General features: G+C 55.8%; 1 protein-coding gene across 1 annotated transcript; it reads left to right on the top strand.

Annotated features, from left to right (window-relative positions):
- Positions 1 to 310: 310 nt before the first annotated feature.
- LOC309890278 (adenylate cyclase type 10-like) lies at positions 311 to 17,067 on the top strand (the record flags this gene model as incomplete). The annotated part of the gene is made up of 26 exons (XM_082783953.1): positions 311 to 419; positions 675 to 779; positions 2,929 to 2,967; positions 3,334 to 3,477; positions 3,588 to 3,793; positions 4,256 to 4,349; positions 4,665 to 4,952; positions 5,168 to 5,250; positions 5,322 to 5,513; positions 5,729 to 5,850; positions 6,381 to 6,457; positions 7,379 to 7,568; positions 8,518 to 8,570; positions 9,267 to 9,420; positions 9,651 to 9,843; positions 10,151 to 10,237; positions 10,694 to 10,977; positions 11,645 to 11,781; positions 12,439 to 12,570; positions 13,137 to 13,391; positions 13,536 to 13,874; positions 14,092 to 14,143; positions 14,391 to 14,613; positions 14,984 to 15,091; positions 15,229 to 15,410; positions 16,071 to 17,067. The coding sequence occupies 26 exons, from the start codon at positions 311 to 313 to the stop codon at positions 16,249 to 16,251; spliced, it is 4,029 nt and encodes a 1,342-aa protein (XP_082640079.1). The 3' UTR covers positions 16,252 to 17,067.
- Between the last annotated feature and the right edge of the window lie 1,933 nt (positions 17,068 to 19,000).

Here is a 19,000-nt window from a genome sequence, read left to right as displayed (position 1 = left end):
GGCTGCTGCTCAGCAGGCATTGATCTATGGAGGATGGCACTGTTAGCCCACCGTGTTGCTGGAGGGCAGCCACTAAGCGATGACCTATGAACCAGGTCATCACCTACCAACCAGGTGATTGTGATGACCCATGGTGGCAGAGACCAAACTGTCCTTCAAGAAGGCCCCAGGCTCACTGCATCGTCCGGTGCTGAGGGGTCTTCATCTCCTCCCTCCCAGCTGGGCATGGTTGTCTTCTGCTGAGGTACCCCGGTACCACAGGGCACTGACCATAGCATCTGCCTGGGAGGGGAAGTACCCGTACTCTGAGATGGAGAACGGGAGCGTGCTCCTCCCCGATCTTCTTTCTGAGGACTTCACCTGGGACAGACAGATCCCCAGGCTTATCGTGGGAGTGCTGTTCTTAGCGGATTTTTCAGGTGGGTTGGGCACGGTAGAGCCTCCCCGGAAACGAGCCATTGGGACACACCAGGCCCTCGGGGGCCCTGGCCCGTAGATGGCACAGCTATCTTGTCGCTCTTGAGGACTCCTGCTGTGATGGCTAAAGAGAGCACGGATTGGCTTCTCTTGCGATGCAGCGACTGACAGGCGCTTAGGCTTGGCAGCATGGGACTGGCTGCCAGGCCCTGTGGCCCACGTAGACATGTCCTGATTTCTGCCTGTTCTTCCTGCAGGTTTCACTTCTTTGTCAGAGAAGTGTGTCCAGCAGAGCGGCACAGACAGAGGTGCTGACGAGCTGGCACAAACACTCAATGACTACATGAGCGACGTTTTGGAGGGTAAGAGCCATGCTGCCAGGCTGTTGTATATGGGGCCCTGAGGTTGCTTGCGGAGGGCAGAGGCAGCCTTGCTGCACCAGCTGCTCCTGCCTCCTTGGAAGGGCTGTGGAGCTCACTGTGGCCTGGGGGGACAGTGGGAGCCGTGGGGCTCCCGTGGCAAGAGAGGAGCGCAGCAGGTCTCTTCTGCTGCCCACTGGGATGAGGGAGGCCCCAGTGGACTGCAGGCTGGCAGACGTGCCTCCAGGCAACAGGAAGGGCTGGAAGGACTTTGCAGGGAATTACAGGCCCGTCAGCCTGATGTCAGTATCAGGGCAGGTTACGGAGCAGGTGATCCTGAGTGCTGTGACATGGCACATGCCTCCAATGGAGGGATCAGAAGCAGCTGGCGCGGGATTTTGAAGGCTAGGTGCCTCCTGACTACCCTGATCTCCTACGACAAGGTGACCCACTTGGTAGAGGAGGGAGAGGCTCTGGTCATTGTCTGCCTGGCTTTTTATAAAGCGTTTGACACTGCTGCCCACAGTATTCTCCCAGAGAGACTGGCTGCTCAGGGCTTGGGCAGACATACTGTTTGCTGGGTAAAGAAGTGGCTGGACGGCTGGGCTTAAGGAGTCCTAGCAAGCGGAGTTCAATCCAGGTTCAATCCAGTTGGTGTCTGGACACCAGTGGCCTTCTCCAGGGCACTCTACCAGGGCCTTTTTTGTTTAACATTTTCATCAGTGACCAGGAGGGAGGAGGGGATTGAATGCACCCTCCATCAGTAAGTTTGCAGACAATTCCAAGTTAGGCGGGACGGTTGACTGGCTTGAGGGTGGGAAGGCTTTGCTGAGGTAGGCTGGGCCAAGTCCAGTCACATGCCACTGAACCAGGCTAAGTGGTGGGTCCTGCGCTTGGCACACAGCAACCTAATGCAGCCACATAGGCCTGGGGGAAGAGTGGCTGGAAATGTGCCCAGTAGAAAAGGATGTGGGGTTGCTGCTTGGCGGCCAGCTGAACATGTGCAAGCAGCGTGCCCAGGTCTCTAGAAAGGCCGATGGCATTCTGGCCTGCATGAGAACTAGTGTGGCCAGCAGGGCTAGGGAAGTGATAGCTCTTGGACACGGCAGTGGTGAGCCCACACCTCGAATATTGCATTCAGTTCGGGGCCCCTGACCACGAGAAGGATGTCTGAGTTGCTTGCGTGTGTACAGAGAAGATCATCAAAGCTGCTGAAGGGTTTAGAAAACAAGAGTTACGAGGAGCAGCTGAGGGCATTGTGGTTGTTTAGTCTGGAGAAGAGGAGGCTGAGGGGAGACCTCATTGCGCTTCCCACCTCCCTGCAAGGAGGCTGCAGCGCAGAGGCAGTCGGTCTCTTTTCTCAGGTGACAAGAGAGAGGCCATGAGGAAAGGCTCTCGATTTGGGGCAGGCTGTGCTTGGGTTGGGTACTGGGAAGAATTTCTTCAAGGAGGTTGTGGTTGAGCACTGGAGCAGCCTGCCCAGTTAAGCGATGGAGTCCCAGTCCCTGCAGCTATTTAAGAGATGTGTGGACGTGGCACTAAGGTAGATGGTTTAGTGATGGGGACTCAGTAGGCTAGGTGGATGGTCAGACTTGATGATCTCGAAGGCCTTTTCCAGCCTAGATCATTCTCTGATCGTATGAGCAAGGGGACACCTGCTTTCTCAGCATCTGTCTCTGTGCTTGCAGAGAGACCGTTGCAGTTCCACGATGGAACACGGCTTTGGTGCCATTAGGACCGCAGGCAGGCTGGGGGCATCCAGTGAGTGCCAGCGTGCCAGTGACCTAGGGAGGCTCGCACTGACATCTGTGTGTGGCCCTCCTGAGCCCCTTATCCTGGGGGACGTCTCTGACCGTGAGCATGTGGTGGCCACCACTTTGGCAGCATTTGCAAGTGTCCCCGCTCAGAGATCTTCACCAGGCGTCTGGACGTGGCCCCGGGCAGGTGGCTCTGAGTGGCTCGGCTTGAGTGGAGACGGGGTGCGGGACTGGAGCAGATACTCTCCAGAGGTGCCTTCCAGCTTGCACCGTACTGTGCTTGTGTGGCCTCCCAACTCGCTGTACAGGGGCCAGGGCTGTGGCTACAGGTGGCTTGCCCCACGGATTCCGGAAGAAGGCGCCCCATAACTCTGCCTTCCCTTCTTTCTCCACAGTTGTGCTGGATTTCGGAGGAGACATCCTGAAGTTTGGAGGTATGTCCTTAGGAGGAGGCTGCTTCCATGTCCTGCTGCTGTGCAGTGTTTCCCGCGGGAGCCGCTTGCTCTGTGCTCTGGCCTGATGGAGCAGCTCTCTGGCCACGCAGCAATCCCTCCGGTGGTGTCCCTGGGCTGCTGCAGCTGCGGAGGAGTGCTGGGCAGAGGGTCCCCCCGCCACCCACCCTCTTGCCCTGCTGCCCTGGCTGGTGCTGTGGCTGGTCTGGCAGAGGGGAGGGGTCCCTGTGGCCAGGGTGCTGTCCTTCAGGAGGATGCCCTCCCACAAGCCCGTCCTCCTCTGCACGCCGGCTGGCCACTTGCTGCTGTCCCTCAGGAGAGCCTTCCCCTTCCCCTCACTTTCCCCAGGGGATGCTGTGCTGGTGCTGTGGAGAGCATCAGAAGCTCAGCTGCCTCAGACCATCAGCCTGGTGCTGCAGTGTTGCCAACAAATCCAGAAGAAGCATGGCAGTCGTGACACACACGTGGGTCAGAAGCTCCACCTGAAGATAGGTATGGGCGCTGCAGGGTCAGCTGTGCCACGTGCACAGCCCTGGCACTCTCCAGTGCTGCTGACTGCTTCTGCTCCCCGGTGTCAATGCTGCTTCTTGCTCTCTCCCCAGGGATCTCCGCAGGGCAAATGACCGTACTGGCTGCTGGAGACAGGTACCATCAGCAGTACTTCATCTGCAGCCAGGCCCTGGAGGAAGTTATGAACGCCCAAAACCTTGCGGTTAAAAGTGAAGTGATTGTCTCGCCCACCTGCTGGAAGCTGTGTGAGCAGGAAAAGATCCAGACCAGGCTTCTTGGTGGCAAACGGGTTCTGAAGGTAGGTGGACAGGTTGGCCTCTAGAGCCTCTCTGAAGACCTGCACCTGAGAGGGAAGGAGGCAGATGCCAGAAGGCTGAGGCGCTGGACGTGGAGAGAGTTGTAGCTGTAAGGGTTGGTAGAGAGCTGAAGCAGTTGCCCTTCCACCTCAGGGGTAGCTCTGGGTAGTGCTTGCTTGGTGTGACTGGCCAAGGGAAGCACAGGAAGGGTGTGGGCCCCACCAGCAATGTCCCCCGTGGGTCGCGCAGCTGTCCTGGAGAGCTGGGGCATGCTTGGGTGATGCCTGCGTGGCTCTGGTCCTTCTGAAGAGGCACTTCCGTCCCAGCTGAAAATCCAGAGAGGTGGGCTTGCTGCACCAAGAGGTTCTGCCCTTCTCTGGAAAGTGAGAGTGGAGGGGCGGGCTGTGTCTCCCGGGGCTCCTTGGGGAGGCCAGTGGCAGTACTTTTGTTCTGCGTGTCTGCAGGTTCAGAGGATGGAGCACATGTCTGGATCAGAACGCCAAGATGCTGCAGGCCAGTTTGAGCAACACGTGAAGATGCAGCGTTTGGAAAGGATAGGTGAGTCCCTGCTTCACCGTGTTCTGAGACTGGCTGGAAAAATGGGGCCTGCCTGCTTCAGAGTTCCAGGGAGGAACTCCCCCTGCCCTCTTCCACCTTTCAGTCAGCATTCGTGCCTTTGTCCCTCCTGTGCTTCAGCTGAGGCTGTCGCTGCCATCCCCTCCTTCCAGGGGATGGCTCTGGCCAAGCAGCTGCAGAGGGGAGCAGGAGGAAACACCAAAGAATCTTTGCTCTGCTTTGCCCAGTGCCAGCCCCGTCTTTCAACCCCCTTGTAGTCCCGTCCTGCCAGTGAAGGCCTGCGTTTGCTTCCCTTAGGGCACCTAAGGCCAGCTTTTCTCGTGTCCAATGGTCCTAAAGTGGCAGCAGAGATGCAGAAGTACATACCAGCAGCTCCTCTCAGGAAGGTAAGGCCGCTGCTGCTGGAGGCTGCATTTTGGGAGGGCAGAAGAAGGTGTGCATTGCATGGGTGGAGCTCTCGTGAAAACAGACAAATGGAAGAAAAAGCACCCTGGGGCGGGAACCCAGGGGACCTGATGCCAGGCTTACTGGTGCTGCACGTGCCAGGCAACTGCCCATTTTGTGCTGCTCCTCAAAGAGGCACGGGTGGCAGGAGGTGGACTTGCCTCTGTCTTTTCCATGACTCTTGCTCTGGACGTGCTGTGGGCACGAGGCGAGGACAAGGGGGCGAGTCTGCTCAAGTCCCTGGGATGTGCCAGAGGGTCGCCCCTCGCATCCGTACTTGCCACAAGATGCAGTGTTGCTGGAACATTCCCCTCTGTCGTTTGTGCTATGACTCTGCTGTGACCTGCCTGCCGCAGGCTGGCCTGCGATTGGCACCGAGCAGGGGACTTACCCTTCCTCCAGTAGTACCTGGTATTGCCAACATGCCTGCTCTCCCTCGGTACGTGGCACGGGCCCAGAGGAACCGCCGGGAGAACAGGCTGGCAAAGCTGTCGTGCTCTTCACTTCCAGCTGGACGTGGATATGCCGCTGCACCTGTGGTCTGAGCTATGGCCAGTCACCAGCCTCTTTATCCAGCTGCAGTTTTCTGCAGAGGCCAGGTTACTGGATCTTCAGAGGGGCCTCCGTGATGCCAACAGGATGATTTCAACAATCATCAGTCCTCACAAGGGTGAAATCAACAAAAGCCTTCTGTTTGATAAGGTGAGCGTGGGGGAGCAATCCCACCCCCAGAGGGTGGCCTGTGTCTGTTTAGTGGAGAGGGACTGAGGAGCAGCTCTGCCTTGCTGGTGGGATCAGTCCTCTGTGGCTTTGTGTTGACCTGCAGCTCTACTGGTCTCCCTGGCGACTGCAATGGAACGGCATTAGCTGCTGGCCATAGGCACTGTAACCAGATGTGTTGCATCTGTCCTCTGCAGGGCTGTACATTCCTCTGTGTGTTCGGAATGTCTGGAGCAAAGCTGCATGACGAGAGCACCCGTGCCTTGGACAGCGCTCTTCAGATCTTCAGCACGTGCTCCAGATCATTGAGGAAACTTGAGTGAGTGTGTGGCGGTGTTGCAGGGCATGCGTGCTGCCTGGGACAGCGCAAGGGGGCTGACCAGCAAGAGACGTGGCCTCCTGGCTTGGCCTCCTTTGTCCCTGGCAGGATTGAGGCAGCACCCTGAGAGGCAGCAGGTGGCCCCTGGGCTTAGCTCACGGCAGCCAGGCGCAGTCCCTCCAAGCACAGCCTGCCAGGAACAGGGCTCTGGCCTAATCTCAAAGTCGCTGGCATTGTAGGTGCTCTGTGGGTAGCACCTGCTTTCCTCCACTAGTGAGAGGGGCTGTGGCCTGCTGCAGGTCACAGCCATCGGGCCTCAGGGGAAGGGTCCAAGCCGTCTTGCGTGCACCCTCCCCACGTCCCTTGTGTGTGGTGCCCCAAGCTCTCCAAGTCCCCGAGGCACACACCGGCTGTGGGACAGCAGGTGTCCCTGGTTGGTGCCAAGGGGAGACGTGGGAAGTGGCAGAGCGGGGCGAGCAGGACTGCGCCTGAGGCACCACTGAATTTGCACTTCTCTCCCTGTGTGCCAGGGCAATGTCTATTGGGGTCACCAGCGGGACGATGTTCTACGGCCTCTGTGGCCATCCGGAGAGGGCTGAACATACAGGTACCGCACCTTAGTCTGAAGAGTGGGAGGCTGGCGTGGGTGTGCTTAAGCACACCTGTCACACACACATCCATCATGAAGAGATGGGAAGGCTGGGGCAAGCACATATGCTACAGCCTGCCGAGAGCGGCCCAGATGTCACAGGTCTCGACCTGAGGTGGGAGAATGGGCTCAGACTTGCGGTTCCCGCTGGGTCAGCTTGCCCTGCTGCGGGGTTGACCTGTGCCTGAGGGTGTAGTCCCAAAGCTGGGAAAAACAAGGAAACCTTGAAGAATATAGAGAGTCCTGTAGCTTGTGTAGTATTTCTATAGCTTGTATAGTCTTTTAGGTGAGAGAATAAGGGAACAGAGAGACAGGTAGCCTTGAGCTAGCAGCAGCAAGGGAGATAAGGGACAAAAGGTGAAAACAAGGAGGAGAACAACAGCTCCAGACTAATCTGTAGTAACCTTTTGCTCATTAAGGGTCATAAACGTATTAAAAATCGTACCCATCAAAATGCTAACGTATGCTAATGTGGGATTTGATGTGTCCCCACTTCCCCAGCCCCCACTCTTTCTCTGTAATGTGCAAACTCAGGAGACATAAGTTAGGTGAGCTGTAATAGCCAATCAGAAGTACCCAAAGAGATAGCTTTCACAAGTTTGCTGTGTACAAGTAACGGTGATTCAAGTCAGAGGTGTGCTGGCTTTGCGGAAGATCGCCAAGCACCTGACTCTGCAGAGTTATATAATAAAATATTTAATTATATAATATATATATATTTATATAATGAATTAATTAAAAGATCTTTGCTGTGTGTGCTCATTGGTGCAGTGCACTAGGCATGCACCTATGGACAACAAGGGGAAGTAGCCCTTGGCCTTAAAGGGTGGGGCAAGGCTGCTTTCCTAACCATGTCAATGTGTTCTCTCTCCATGGCAGTGATTGGCCATAAGGTGAATTGGGGTGCCCGCTTGATGGTGCACTACCCCAGGCTGGTGTCCTGTGATGAAGACACCTACAAGGCCTCTCGCCTGCCCAGTTACCTCTTCAAGGAGTTGCCGAAGACAAAGTTGAAAGGTGTTACAGATCCCGGCGCTATCTATCAATATGTGGGGATCACCGACAAGTGGTGAGTGTCTTCCGAGCCATCTGGATGGGGCCACAAGGGGAAGCCAAGGGTGCAACCTTGACCGGTAAAGAGGAGCTGTGCAGCAAGAGACCAGCCTGGCCTCCCACAGACATCCCTTCCCTGTGGCCAAGAAGATCCAAAGGCCTGGCATGGGTCTGCTTTGTGCCTTTCTGCCCTTGTGTCTCCTGCTGCTAAGAGAGCTGCGAGTGACGCCAGTGGGGTGCAGAAGGTTGTCCTGGCTTTGGAGACGCACGCTAGCCATGCAGGCTTTGTCCAAGCGGCTTTCCGCTGGGCTCCCTTCCTGCTCTGTGTTTGCTCCACTATGTGCAAGGCTAAGGCAGAGGTCATTCTGATGCAAGGAGGAATTTTTTCCCAGCTCCTTCTGCGCAGGAAGCTTTGGGTCAGTCATGTCGCCTTGGGGAAAGGTGGGCCACTGGGCCACTCTTCCTCCTGTCTGCCTGCTCAGTTCTCAGCTGTCCCTCCGGGCCAGGGTTGGAGGACCTTTTGGATGTTAACGTTGCTGTCTCTTGAAAACTATCAAAAGACTTGAGCCAAAGGTGCCAGGTGCTTGGTGTCCTGAGCCACTAAGTGACACAGGTCCTCCTTTCCAAGAGGCTTCTTTTGCTTGTCCAGGGTGGCAGAGCAGTCTACTAGCCAACAGCACACCCTGGCTTCTTTGCCGCATCTGGGCTTTCTTTGGTTTTGGCCTCTGGCGAGGGACTCCCAACACCTTCTGCTGTCCCGCCATGGCTGCTGGCCTTCTTCGTGCTTGAAGCTGTCCTGGCATGTCCACTCGAACGTTGGCCGGGGAGCATGCTCCGGACAGCATGCTGCTGGAAAGAAAAGCAGTTACCTGCGGCGGGTCTCCTCCCCTAACACAGCAGGCTCTATATTCCCTGGCTTCTGAACAACTAAGTGAAACTCATGTTTTGTCTTCTCCCGCTTCTAGCATCTTTGACATGGGTCTTACCAAGAAGAGGTCGGACTATGGCCCCTTGCTGGGTAGGTAGAGAAGTCCTCGCTCTTCAGAACCCCAGCTGCTTCCCTTTGCCCAAAGCAGTGCACCTTGCTGGAGGTTAACCCCGGTAGGCAGCTGAGCCCCACACAGCCGCTCGCTCCCTTCCTCCCTCCTCTAGCCTGCTGGCTGGTGGGGCAGCATGAGAAACTGCAGAGGCCTTGACACTGTGCCAGCACTGCTCGGCAAGAGTTCAGTGTGTTCTCGGCGTTCCTTTGGTGGCAAGTCCAGCACATCACAGCACACTCCAAGCTCCTGTGAAGACAAGGAGCTGTATCGCAGCCAAAACCACAACAGGCCCGAAGACGCCACCTTAGCTACAGGGTGCTGGCAAGAGCTCTGGGGCTCAGGGTGCAGTGAGATGTTTGGCATGCCTTTTGGGCGCAGCTGCCTGCAGTGCCTCAAAGTGTGCCCTCCAGTCTTGGGCTGGATCGGTGTGGGGAGCTGCGTCCAGCTGGCTGAATCTCATTGCCTGTGGGAGGAGAAGCGGAGGGGAAAGAGCTCCTAGGAGCTGCGCCGTGTGGCCAGCAGGCAGGCGGCTCTGAGATGAGGGGCTTGGAAGGAGGCCTGGGTGTAGGCAGGCTTGCTGACGTGGTGGAGGGAAGCTGCCGTGCCAGCAAAAGGGAATGCTGCCCTGCTTTTCAGCATGCTGCAACAGCTTGTTTCCTGGTTGGTCTTCACAGGTCGGGAGGTGGAGATTGACCTCTTTGAACGCAGCTTGAAGGCCTATGAGACTTTGGGACAGCCGCGCATCCTGGCGTACGCAGGCATTCTGGGCTCTGGAAAGAGCCACTTACTTACTGAGCTGGCCTTTCTGGGCCAGGCCACTGGGCACAGGTAAGTGGGTTTTTTGAGCCCCTTCCCATGCCCGTCCCCTGACGTTCGTGGAAGACTGCGATGCCTCTGCCCTGTGCCTGGCCCTCCGCCCACACCCCCAGGACTGTGCACCCTGCGTTCCTTTGCAGTAAGAACCAGGCAGCGTGAGTCTCTAACTCTCCTGTCTTGGCAGGCGTGGGCTACTGGGGGCCTTTTCTGCAGCTCAACTGCCTTTTGCTTTTGCACCGCAGGGTTGTCACCATGGAACTGACCAAGGCCAACATGAGGCAGCCCTTCTCTGCCGTCTGTATGCTGGTGGCCAGGGCCCTGGGACTGCAGGCGGGTGAAACGTGCAAGGACCGGCAGCGCACCCTGCAGGCCAAGCTCCAAGGGGCGATAGAAGAGAGCAGTTACTGCCTCCTCAACAACATTTTCCTCGTCGAGGTGAGAGCGAGAGGGAGGCCTCCTGAGGTAGTCTGGTGGTTGTTTGGGTGTTCTGCTGGGCTGGGAGTTGCAGTGCTCATAGCACCCCGTTCTGATTCGTGGGTCCAGGGAGGCTCCTTGTCTGTGGTGACTTCATGTCCTGTGCATGTGCCAGGTGTCTTGGTCAGCGCCCTGGAAAGGCCAGTGAAGAGAGGCTTGCGCTGACCTCATGCAAAAGCAGAGGCGCTTTGCTCTGCCGTCTAGCTTGGTGGATAGGCATGCCTGGTCCCAGGATGATGTTTCTTTCTGACTCTGCTTTCCTGTCCAGTTTGCCATCTCAGACGAGGTTTGCAAGATGCATGACCTTCAAAGGAAAAGGGAGTTGCAGAAGACTTGTAGGAAAGTGCTACAGAAGGTGAGCGTTCCTCCTTCTACCTGGGTCAGAGAAAGAAAACAACCCTGCCCGCTGCAGGCTCCACATCAGAACAGCCTGAGTGGGCAGCAGGACGATGTGCCAGGGTCACCGCCCTTCAGGGCCCAGGAGCCCCTCCTCCCAGAAGCCCCTCTCACACCCTCCCCATATGCCTCGTCGTAGCTCGCCTCCTGTTAAGTTGGAGGGTATGTGCCATGGAGGAGGATTGACGCCTTCTGCATTCCTTTGCCCAAGCTCCCTTCTTCAGAAGGGCAAGTGATGTTCCAGGAGGCCTTAAAGTCTCGCAGAAATGAAAAGCCAGTAAGCTTCTGAAGAGGGAAGCGGCTGGGGAGAGACTTCTGAGTATTCTCCGTCTCCGGAGAGAGAGGCTGCATCTCCTCCCCTAGAGGATGCTTGAGAATCCGCCAGACTCCACACAGATCCATCTGCTTTTTTCAGACCCTTGGAGGAGAATTTGGCATATTTGTCATCGACAACGCCCACTTCATCGACCCTGCCTCCTGGACTGTCATGTGGCCCGTGCTCCAAAGCGTCACGCTCTTTATGGTGATGAGCTTAGCTCCTGGCCACGAGAGAACGGAGAGCTTTTTCAAAGCTGCAGCAGACAGCACAACGTCCCAGAGAATCAGCTGTCTTCATCTGGAAGAGCTGAAACCTGCAGCTGTGGTGCAGAAAGTCTGCCAGGACCTTGGAGTGGTCAGCATCCCCAGGGATCTAGCAAGGTATGTTGCAGGCCACGGAGCTCTTCCGGAGGGGTTGGACCTATGCTGCCACGGAAGGAAGTCGCCCCGCAGGAAAGGAAGCACGGGGCCTTCTGGCAGCATCCTTGACTCCAGCAAGGACCTGGGTTTCTCCTTAAGACTCACCACAGCAGGTGTGAGCTAAAAATAGGCAGCTCCCAGGACGCAGCACGTGGGCAGTGACAGCCCTTTGCTGTTGCAGAGGAGGGAGGGCAAGGCAGGGAGGAAAAGGGAGAGAAGAGGAGAGAGGAGAGCAGAGGGAGATGGGTACCCAAGCCTCAGCGTGGCTGAGGTGTGAAAAAGGCTTTGACCAATGTAGCCAGGCTGCAGTAGGGATTCCCAGGAGCAGGGGTCCAGCCAGCTGCCAGAGCAGATCTGGGCTCCTGAGGACAGGGAAGATCAGGCTTGCTGTGTTGTGCTTTGGACATTGCCCACGACCATTTCCCCATGGACTCCAGCAAACAGTGTAGGGTCAGGGGTCCCAAACGCCCAAGCCAGTGGGAGGACCGCCCCCTTCTGAAGTGAGCTGTAGCTGTGACAAAGAGGCTGGTTACCCTGTGAGGCCTGAGTGACTCGCCACCCGCCCATCAGAACTGTGTTGCACCATACTTCCCTGGTGTTGGTCACTGCTGGGTCTGCTCCTGCCCAGGTTCCTGATCCAAAGAAGCTCTGGCATCCCATATTACTGTGAGGAACTGCTGCGCTGCCTGCGTCGCAACAACATGCTCTTGTTCAGCACTGGGAGGCAGGACAAAATAGTAGAGGACAACTGGGAGGGCTTGATCGGTAAGCACTCTTGTTGCGGACTGGCTAGATGCTGTTGCACGTCACCCCCCCCCACACACACACACACACACACACGACCGTGTCCTGTGGCTTTCCAGTGAGTCTGGGCAGAGTCCGATCTGGCAGCAGGACAGAACTTGATCTGGCTGAGGTGTGGGCTCCTGCACACCTTGCTGTCACCTTGGCAAGCCACCAGCTCCCTCGAGAAGAAAGCCCTTCTGCAGGAGAGGGTCAGACCTGGGAAAGTGTAATCCAAAACCAGAAATGCCCGCAAAGGCGCTGGGAACTGAGGAGCTTGGCAGTAACGCAAGAGCAGTAATTGCAAGAGCAATGCCAAGCAGAGTGCTGTTGCCCTGGGGACAGCCTGCATGGGCTTTGCCTTTTGGATTATCACTGGCAATTTCCCTGGCTGTGGGAGGGAGCGCTGTCAAAGGTAGCAACCGCTGCGTTCTATTGCGGGATATTCGTTCAGTACAGCTGGGCAGCTGGTCCAAAGGCAGAAAAAGAGTTGCAAGGGCAATGCAGACAAAACCATTGCGGTGGAAACCGGTTTGCCCTGCTCACTGACCGCATTCGGTGCGGGCCATGAAGCGCACCCAACCGTGACAGGTTGGACTTGCCCCACCTTGTTCATGCTCTCTCTCTCTCTCTTCCCAGCTTCTGCAGTCGAGGCTTCACCCATTGTCTCAGCCACCTCAAGCTCCAGTGCTGGGAATAACAGTGGCAGGGTCTGCACCGTCAGAGCAGATGTCAGCCTGGAGACCACCGTGCTGCCGGCTGCCTTGAAAGGTGAGGGGCTGAGTTCGTGGCTGTGCTGGGGTCCTTTCCTGGGGTGCATGTGAGAGAGGGGCTGGGCATCAGCATGCTGCAGAAGCACCCTCTCAGCCTGGGGGGCCCTGCCAGGAAGGCGACTCTGGTCTGAGCAGACAGAGCTCTGTGCTTAAGGACACAGATGTCCCCCTCCGGGCTGTGGGCCGGCTGTGAGGCCCACAGCAGTTGTGGGGAGCTCCAAGTCCAGCTCTGAGGTGGTGAAAGCGCTCTCTGCTCTCTGTGTGCGCTGCTGGGCATCAGCCTAGTTCAGCTCCGGTAGGTCGCATCACGGGTCGCATGTACCCGCAGGATCGTGCCCTCCCCATCCGTGGTGGAGGAGCTCTTATCCCTGGGCCTTGTGGCCTGTGGTTGCAAGAGGAGTGGAGCCATCTTGAAGACATTCCCCTGGGCTCCAATTGCCCACCAGGTGCCATCCTGAGGAAGAGAGGCCAAAGTCTACCCTGTTTCCTGTGGTGGAACCGTCCAGCCTCTCCAAGCTCAGGCTCCGGGACACAAAAGAGAGACGATTTGCTTCTTCTTGACAGATATTGCACTGGCTGAGCTGGACCGGATCACGCTGCAGAAGCAGATGGTTTTGAAGTTTGCAGCCATCATAGGGCCAGTGTTTACCACCCAGCTGCTGGCTCACATCCTTCCCAGTTGCACCAGGCAGCAGATGAATTATTTGTTGGACATGCTGGTGAGCGACAACATCCTTAAGTGGCTGAAGGACACAGGGGTGCCCAGAGACATCCAAGATGCTCGAGAGGGGCCGGCCACCTCTCAGCAGGCAGGGAGCGGTAAGTGGTGGCAGTAACGTAGACCCAGGAGCGCTGTAGCTGAAGGAGGCCTTCCCCCACCAGCTTTGTGCAAAGGGAAATTCCCAGCGGCTGTTGGGAATGTCTCTACCACTCTGGCTGAGGCCACCATCCATTGCCTTGCAGGGGTGGAGAGGCCGTCTACAAGCAAGGAGACCACGGAGCAGCAGGCTGGCGTTCTGGCCTTCTGTGCCCCGCTGCTGCAGGAGGCAGCCTACGAGCTGTGGCCCAAGAGACAGAGGGCCAGCACGCAGCGCAAGTGTGCTGCCTTCCTGGAGAAGCACGCGCACAAATGCCGGAGCTGCCACGGAGGGGACTTTGTGGCCTTCCACCGCTTCGCCGTCCCCAGTCCCCAGGATGGGGAAAACTGCCAGGGCTCTGCTGACGAGGATGACTGGCACAGCTGGGAGGCCTTGGTGCTCGCTGGAGAACACCTGAAGAAGGACAGGACTCACACCCCTGAAGGTAGGCTGTGTGCCGTGCAGCGGAGCCCCCTCCCTCTGGAAGTCCAGGCCCATGCAGGCTGGGGCCCACCGGGTCCCCAACACCAGGGATAAGCCAGGGGACAAGGACGATCACCGCAGCTCTTGTGCCCTGGGTCTGCTCGACAGGACCCTTGCAAGCCTGCAGCTCTTAGCCCGGGCTATGTGGGGAGTCCCTTGACACGCTCTCTTCTTCCCAGGTAGTGCAAATGCCCTGCAGCCGCAGCAGGCTTTCTCGGAGGAGGAGTTCAGGTGAGGAGACAAGGTTCTGATGATTGTGGAAACGAGCGAGCTCCAGAGGAGACAGATGGAGCTCTGCCATTTGGCTGCTGGCTGGGACTCCAGCTTTGGGAGGAGGAGGCTGGCTGTGGGGTGGGAGCTGGGATGAGACAGCAGGAAATAGGGGTTTGTTGCTACCCGTAGGGAGAGCAGGGTCATCTCAGGTGATGCTCATCTGCTCTTTGCTCTCTTCTTTTCCTGGCAACCTGCCTCTGACCAGAGCGTCAGAGCGGTTTCCACCAGAGGGCAAATGGACAAGTGTGCAGCCCAGCAGGACCAAAGAGAAGGACGGTGGCGAGTGTTCCTGCAAATGCGAAGCCGTCATTGAATCAGTGCTTATGCCTTTGGCTCGCCACTATGTGGCAACAGGCAATGCTTCCCGAGCCTTCTACTACCTGCTGGAGTGTGCGGCTGCCTACCTGCACGTCTCCAACAGCTACATGGTGAGTGACCCTGCTTGCCAGCACACATTGCACCTGGAGTCCACTGCAACAGGACACGCCCGCTGAGGGGCCTCCCAAAAGAAACAGTGGGGGCAGAGCCGGACTGTTTCCTGCGCTTTGCCTCTCCCACAGCAAGAGACGCGGGGCACTGAAGCAGGCCCGTCAGCACAAGCTGCAGTACCTGGGAGGCAGTCTGAAGGCTCCCTTGGTGCCTGAGCTCTGAGCCCACAGGGCACTGTGCTAGGGCAGGGATCACATGGGGAGATGCGGGCCCTCCTAAGGCAGGTGCCACAGGAGGCAAGAGGGAAGGGTGGAGCTAGCTGGGGGCTCTGCACCGATGCTCACCTGCTGCCTGTGTGCTTGCTCAAAGGCCCTTATGAAGCTCAACGAAGCGGAGGTCCTGAGGAACTCCATGGGGAAGACAGCAACTGTGTTAGACTGCTTTGAGGAGGTGACCTTCTTCAGCCTCAAAGCGGAGGTAAAGCGGCAGGGTGACGCCCTTCTTGCAGGGGGTGTCCCTGCTATGGCCAGCCCCTTATACATTTCTGCAGCCTCTGCAGGAGGAGAGGCTTGGGAAAGCGGTCCATGTCTGCATGGCTTCCTCTTCCTGTGCAGGTCTGCTGTAATCTAGGACGCGTGGGGCTGGCCAAGAAAACGACCAGGCAGGCGCTGAGCCTTCTGAAAAAGCGATTCCCTCAGACATGCGCCGGAGCCTTTGTCAAGTCTCTGTGGGAAAGGTTTCAGGGTGCTCTTTGTGCCACAAACAGAAGAACACCCTCTCTTCTGCTAGAGGCTCGGTAAGCAGCAGAAGGGAGAGCGTGGGAAAGGAAGAGTATTCTGGTGCCAGGCATTCAGGCCCAGGCCTGCCTGGACTTCAGGCCACGCCTAAGCTGTGCCATAGCTCATTAGCAGGACCGAGGCATTAAGGCACGACATGTGGGTCAAACAGGGGCCAGTGCAGCCTCACGCTGCCCCCCTGTGCAGTCCCTGGGCCTTTGCATAGAAAGCAGCTTGTGCCGAGGGATGCACCTGCTGGCACGTTTCGGATGAGGCTGGGGTGGCTGGGAACAGAGAAGAGATGTGAACAGGGAGGACGGGCTTAACAGGGGAAGGAAGGCAGTGACCTCAAGGGATGGGATGGGGTTGGGTTAAGGTTGGGGGGGGGAAGGGCGTGATGAGGAGAAGGCTCAGAGTTGCGATAGTCCTTCTCCTGCTGGTGCCTGGCATCACTTCCCCCCCCCCCGTGCTGTAGTGCCAGCACACCCTCTGTAGCGGTTGGCTGCCCCTGGCAGCACTTCTTCATTTGCCCACTTCCGTGCCAGCAGCCCTTCCAGCACCAGCTCCCTTCCTCTGAGGAGGTGTACGTGTCTCAGCTGCCACCCCACTTTCCCCTGCCCAGTCTGGTTTGGTGCTCTACAGCCGCGCCTCTGGGCTCAGCAGTTTCTCTTGTGTGTCAGGAGGAAGAAGCTAGCCTGGATGCTTCAGCAGACCCACTGCCTCTCCTTACTGGGGCACCTCTACAGCCTGGAGGGCACATCAGCAGGACGGAGGTTCTCCCGCCTGGCAGCTCGCATGAAAGCCAACGTGGACAGGAGAATGGACTCCTCTCAGGAAGAAGACTCCCACCCCGACAACTGACTTTCCATCCCTGCTTTTCTCAGTGTGTCTTAGTAAAACATCTGTTTTCTTATGGTGGTGGTTGTCAGGCCTTGCCAGGGAAGGTTCAGGTTGGAACTAAGAAGCAAGTTCTTCTCAGAAAAGGAGAGCTTGCTCCCCCAGCAAGAGACGCGGGGCACTGAAGCAGGCCCGTCAGCACAAGCTGCCTTACCAGGGAGGCGGTCTGAAGGCTCCCTCGGAACCTGTGTGGGCACCTGGAGAGAGACAGCATGGGCAGTTTGGGACGGTGGAAGCTGCCATAGTGCAGAGCGAGCAGAGGAGGGGAGGGCCACGGTGGGGGGGCGTTCCAGAGTCCCCGCAGGGTCAGGTGGGCTGCTCCGTCCCGAGGCGTGCCCACATGGGCTCCGGGGTGCTGGCCCAGGTCCTTGCTGCGCTTGATCGTTGGGCTGCTCCTCGTTGTGAAACATGGGATTAGAAATTAGAGAGCGATGGATTAAGAATGAATATGTAGGCAACACTCCTTGCTTCATATGTGCTACTGAGATGGGGAAGATGCTAAAACTTCTCCGAATTAATATTTACAGAATCGCAGAATTTCTAGGTTGGAAGAGACCTCAAGATCATCGAGTCCAACCTCTGAGCTAACACTAACAGTCCTCCGCTAAATCATATCCCCAAGCTCTAAGCTAGATTCCCTTTTTGAGTGGGTTTGTGAAAATTCTGCCAAAGAAGGTCAAGGACTATCAAGAGGTTTCTGTTGTGAGCACTATTTTATGGGAGCCTAGGTGGGGTGGGTATTGGAAGAGGGTGTTGACTAGGGCACTGCCTAGGGTTAGGATTAAGGTTTTGAGAGAGAAAGGTCAAACTCTCTCTAGGACTAAGGTTGTGAAAGGGCTGCCAAAGGAAGTTGAGGGCTACCAAATGCTTCAGATGGGAACACTTTTTCATGGGAGCTCTTGCTAGGACGAATGTTTGACCTGGGAGCTGTCTTATCCCTGTCCTTATGTTTGGAAAGAAAGGAAGCACAGACTCCCCTTGTGACTGAAGTTGTGAGAGTGCTGCCAAAGCAAGTGGAGGGCTACCAAAAGATTCTGTTGTGAGCAATTTTTCTTGGGAGCACTAGGTGAAATGTTTCTTGGATCTAGGCAATGTCTAGGGCTAGGGTTAGGGTTTAGAGAGAGACAGAGAAAGTCCAGACTCCCATTGTGAGCAATTTCATTAAAAGGCTGCCAAAGGAAATCAAGGGCTACTAAATAAATTGCTTCCACTGCAAGCAGCATTTCATGGAAGTGCTGTGTGTGGTGTGTGTTGGACCTGGGCACTGTCTAGAGTTAGGCTTAGGGTTTGGAGAGAGAGAAAACACAGACTCCCATTGTTAGTGTGACTGTGAAGGGACTTTCAAAGGATGTGCCTTTGGGGTTGGGGACACAGCAGCACACATCTTGTGGTTGTGAGCTGAGTGCAGACCAGAGCCAGTCCCACTATGATATGCAAGCAGGGCTCTTGGAGCCTTGGGGCACGTGGGGCCCTGCTGTATGGGCAGCACTTTGGAATCAGTCAAAGTCCACAAATTGTTTTGTTTCACAGAAAGTTCAGAGTTAGGGTTAGGATTTGGAGACAGAGAGAGTACAGACTTCCGTTGTGAGTGAGTGTGTGAAAAGGCTGCTGTGAGAAACTAAGTTGTGTTTTTGCAGTAGAGAACTAGTTTTCTGTATTCAAAGGTAGTTGTGGAGTCATAACAAGGAGAAATGCAAAGTAGGTAAGTGGACAGTAGAAGGCCCCTCACTGTTCCAGAACAAGGTAGAAGCTTGAGAAAAATAGGATGAGCAGTGTGAGAATAGTAAAACAAAGATCACAAATTCTCAAAACATAAGAAAGGAGAAATTAAAGGGTTGGAAAAAAAAAAAAAAAAAGAAAGAAAGGAAAATTGTACATATATGCTATAGAGGAGTGTTGGGTAGCTTGTGAACCTGTAGTACTCAGTCAATGAGGAAACAGGGGAGGTGATCAGGCGTCGGGTAATAGGGAATAAAAGGTTATGATTTGTTTACTAAAATGCACTCTTAATTGACAGGACTTCCGCCATTCCAATCACAAATAAAATAGCTTTGCAGAAGATCCTGTCTGAAGAAAATTAATTGAGATTTTTCTCACACTGCCAAAGGAAGTAGAGATATACCATGAGATATAAAATGGCTTCTGTTGTAAATAACTTTTTGTGGGAGACCTAGGTGGAGTGGGAGTAGGATCTGTGTCACATTGAAAGGTGCCTATCAAAGTCAAACACTTGCCTGTTTAAGAGCCCTGCCAACAACTTTCACTGAGACAGTTTCACAAAGTTGAAAACTTCTAATAAGGTGACAGATGGGACTGGACTAGATGATCTTAGAGGTGTTTTCCAACCTGGATGATTCTATGATTCTATTTTCTATATGAGATTTGGAATTGTTTTTGATAAACACCCTTTCTGCAATAGCGCTCATATCTGATAACAGTGCTAGCAAAATGCTATCTCAGGTATTCCTCTCCAAAAGATGAAGGTGCAGAGCTTACCAACAAGGCATCCCTGTCTTGGTGGAGACGAAGGAGCCCAGCCTTTCACCTACCTCTTCCAGCTTTCCAATCTCTTCTTTCTCCCCCCAGCTCTTTTATGACATTCCTCTCACTTTATCAACTAATGCTAACACCAACGCTTTTTCCTAACACTAAAACCATTTCCTTTATATCCTTACATTATCTGTTCCCTTCCCTGGAGTGATGTCTAGCATGA

The sequence above is a fragment of the Aythya marila genome (assembly GCF_965140915.1).
Source record: "Aythya marila genome assembly, chromosome: Z".
Taxonomy (NCBI): Eukaryota; Metazoa; Chordata; class Aves; order Anseriformes; family Anatidae; genus Aythya; species Aythya marila.
Note: the sequence above shows the minus strand (reverse complement) of the source record. Positions and strands in the feature narration are given on the sequence as shown.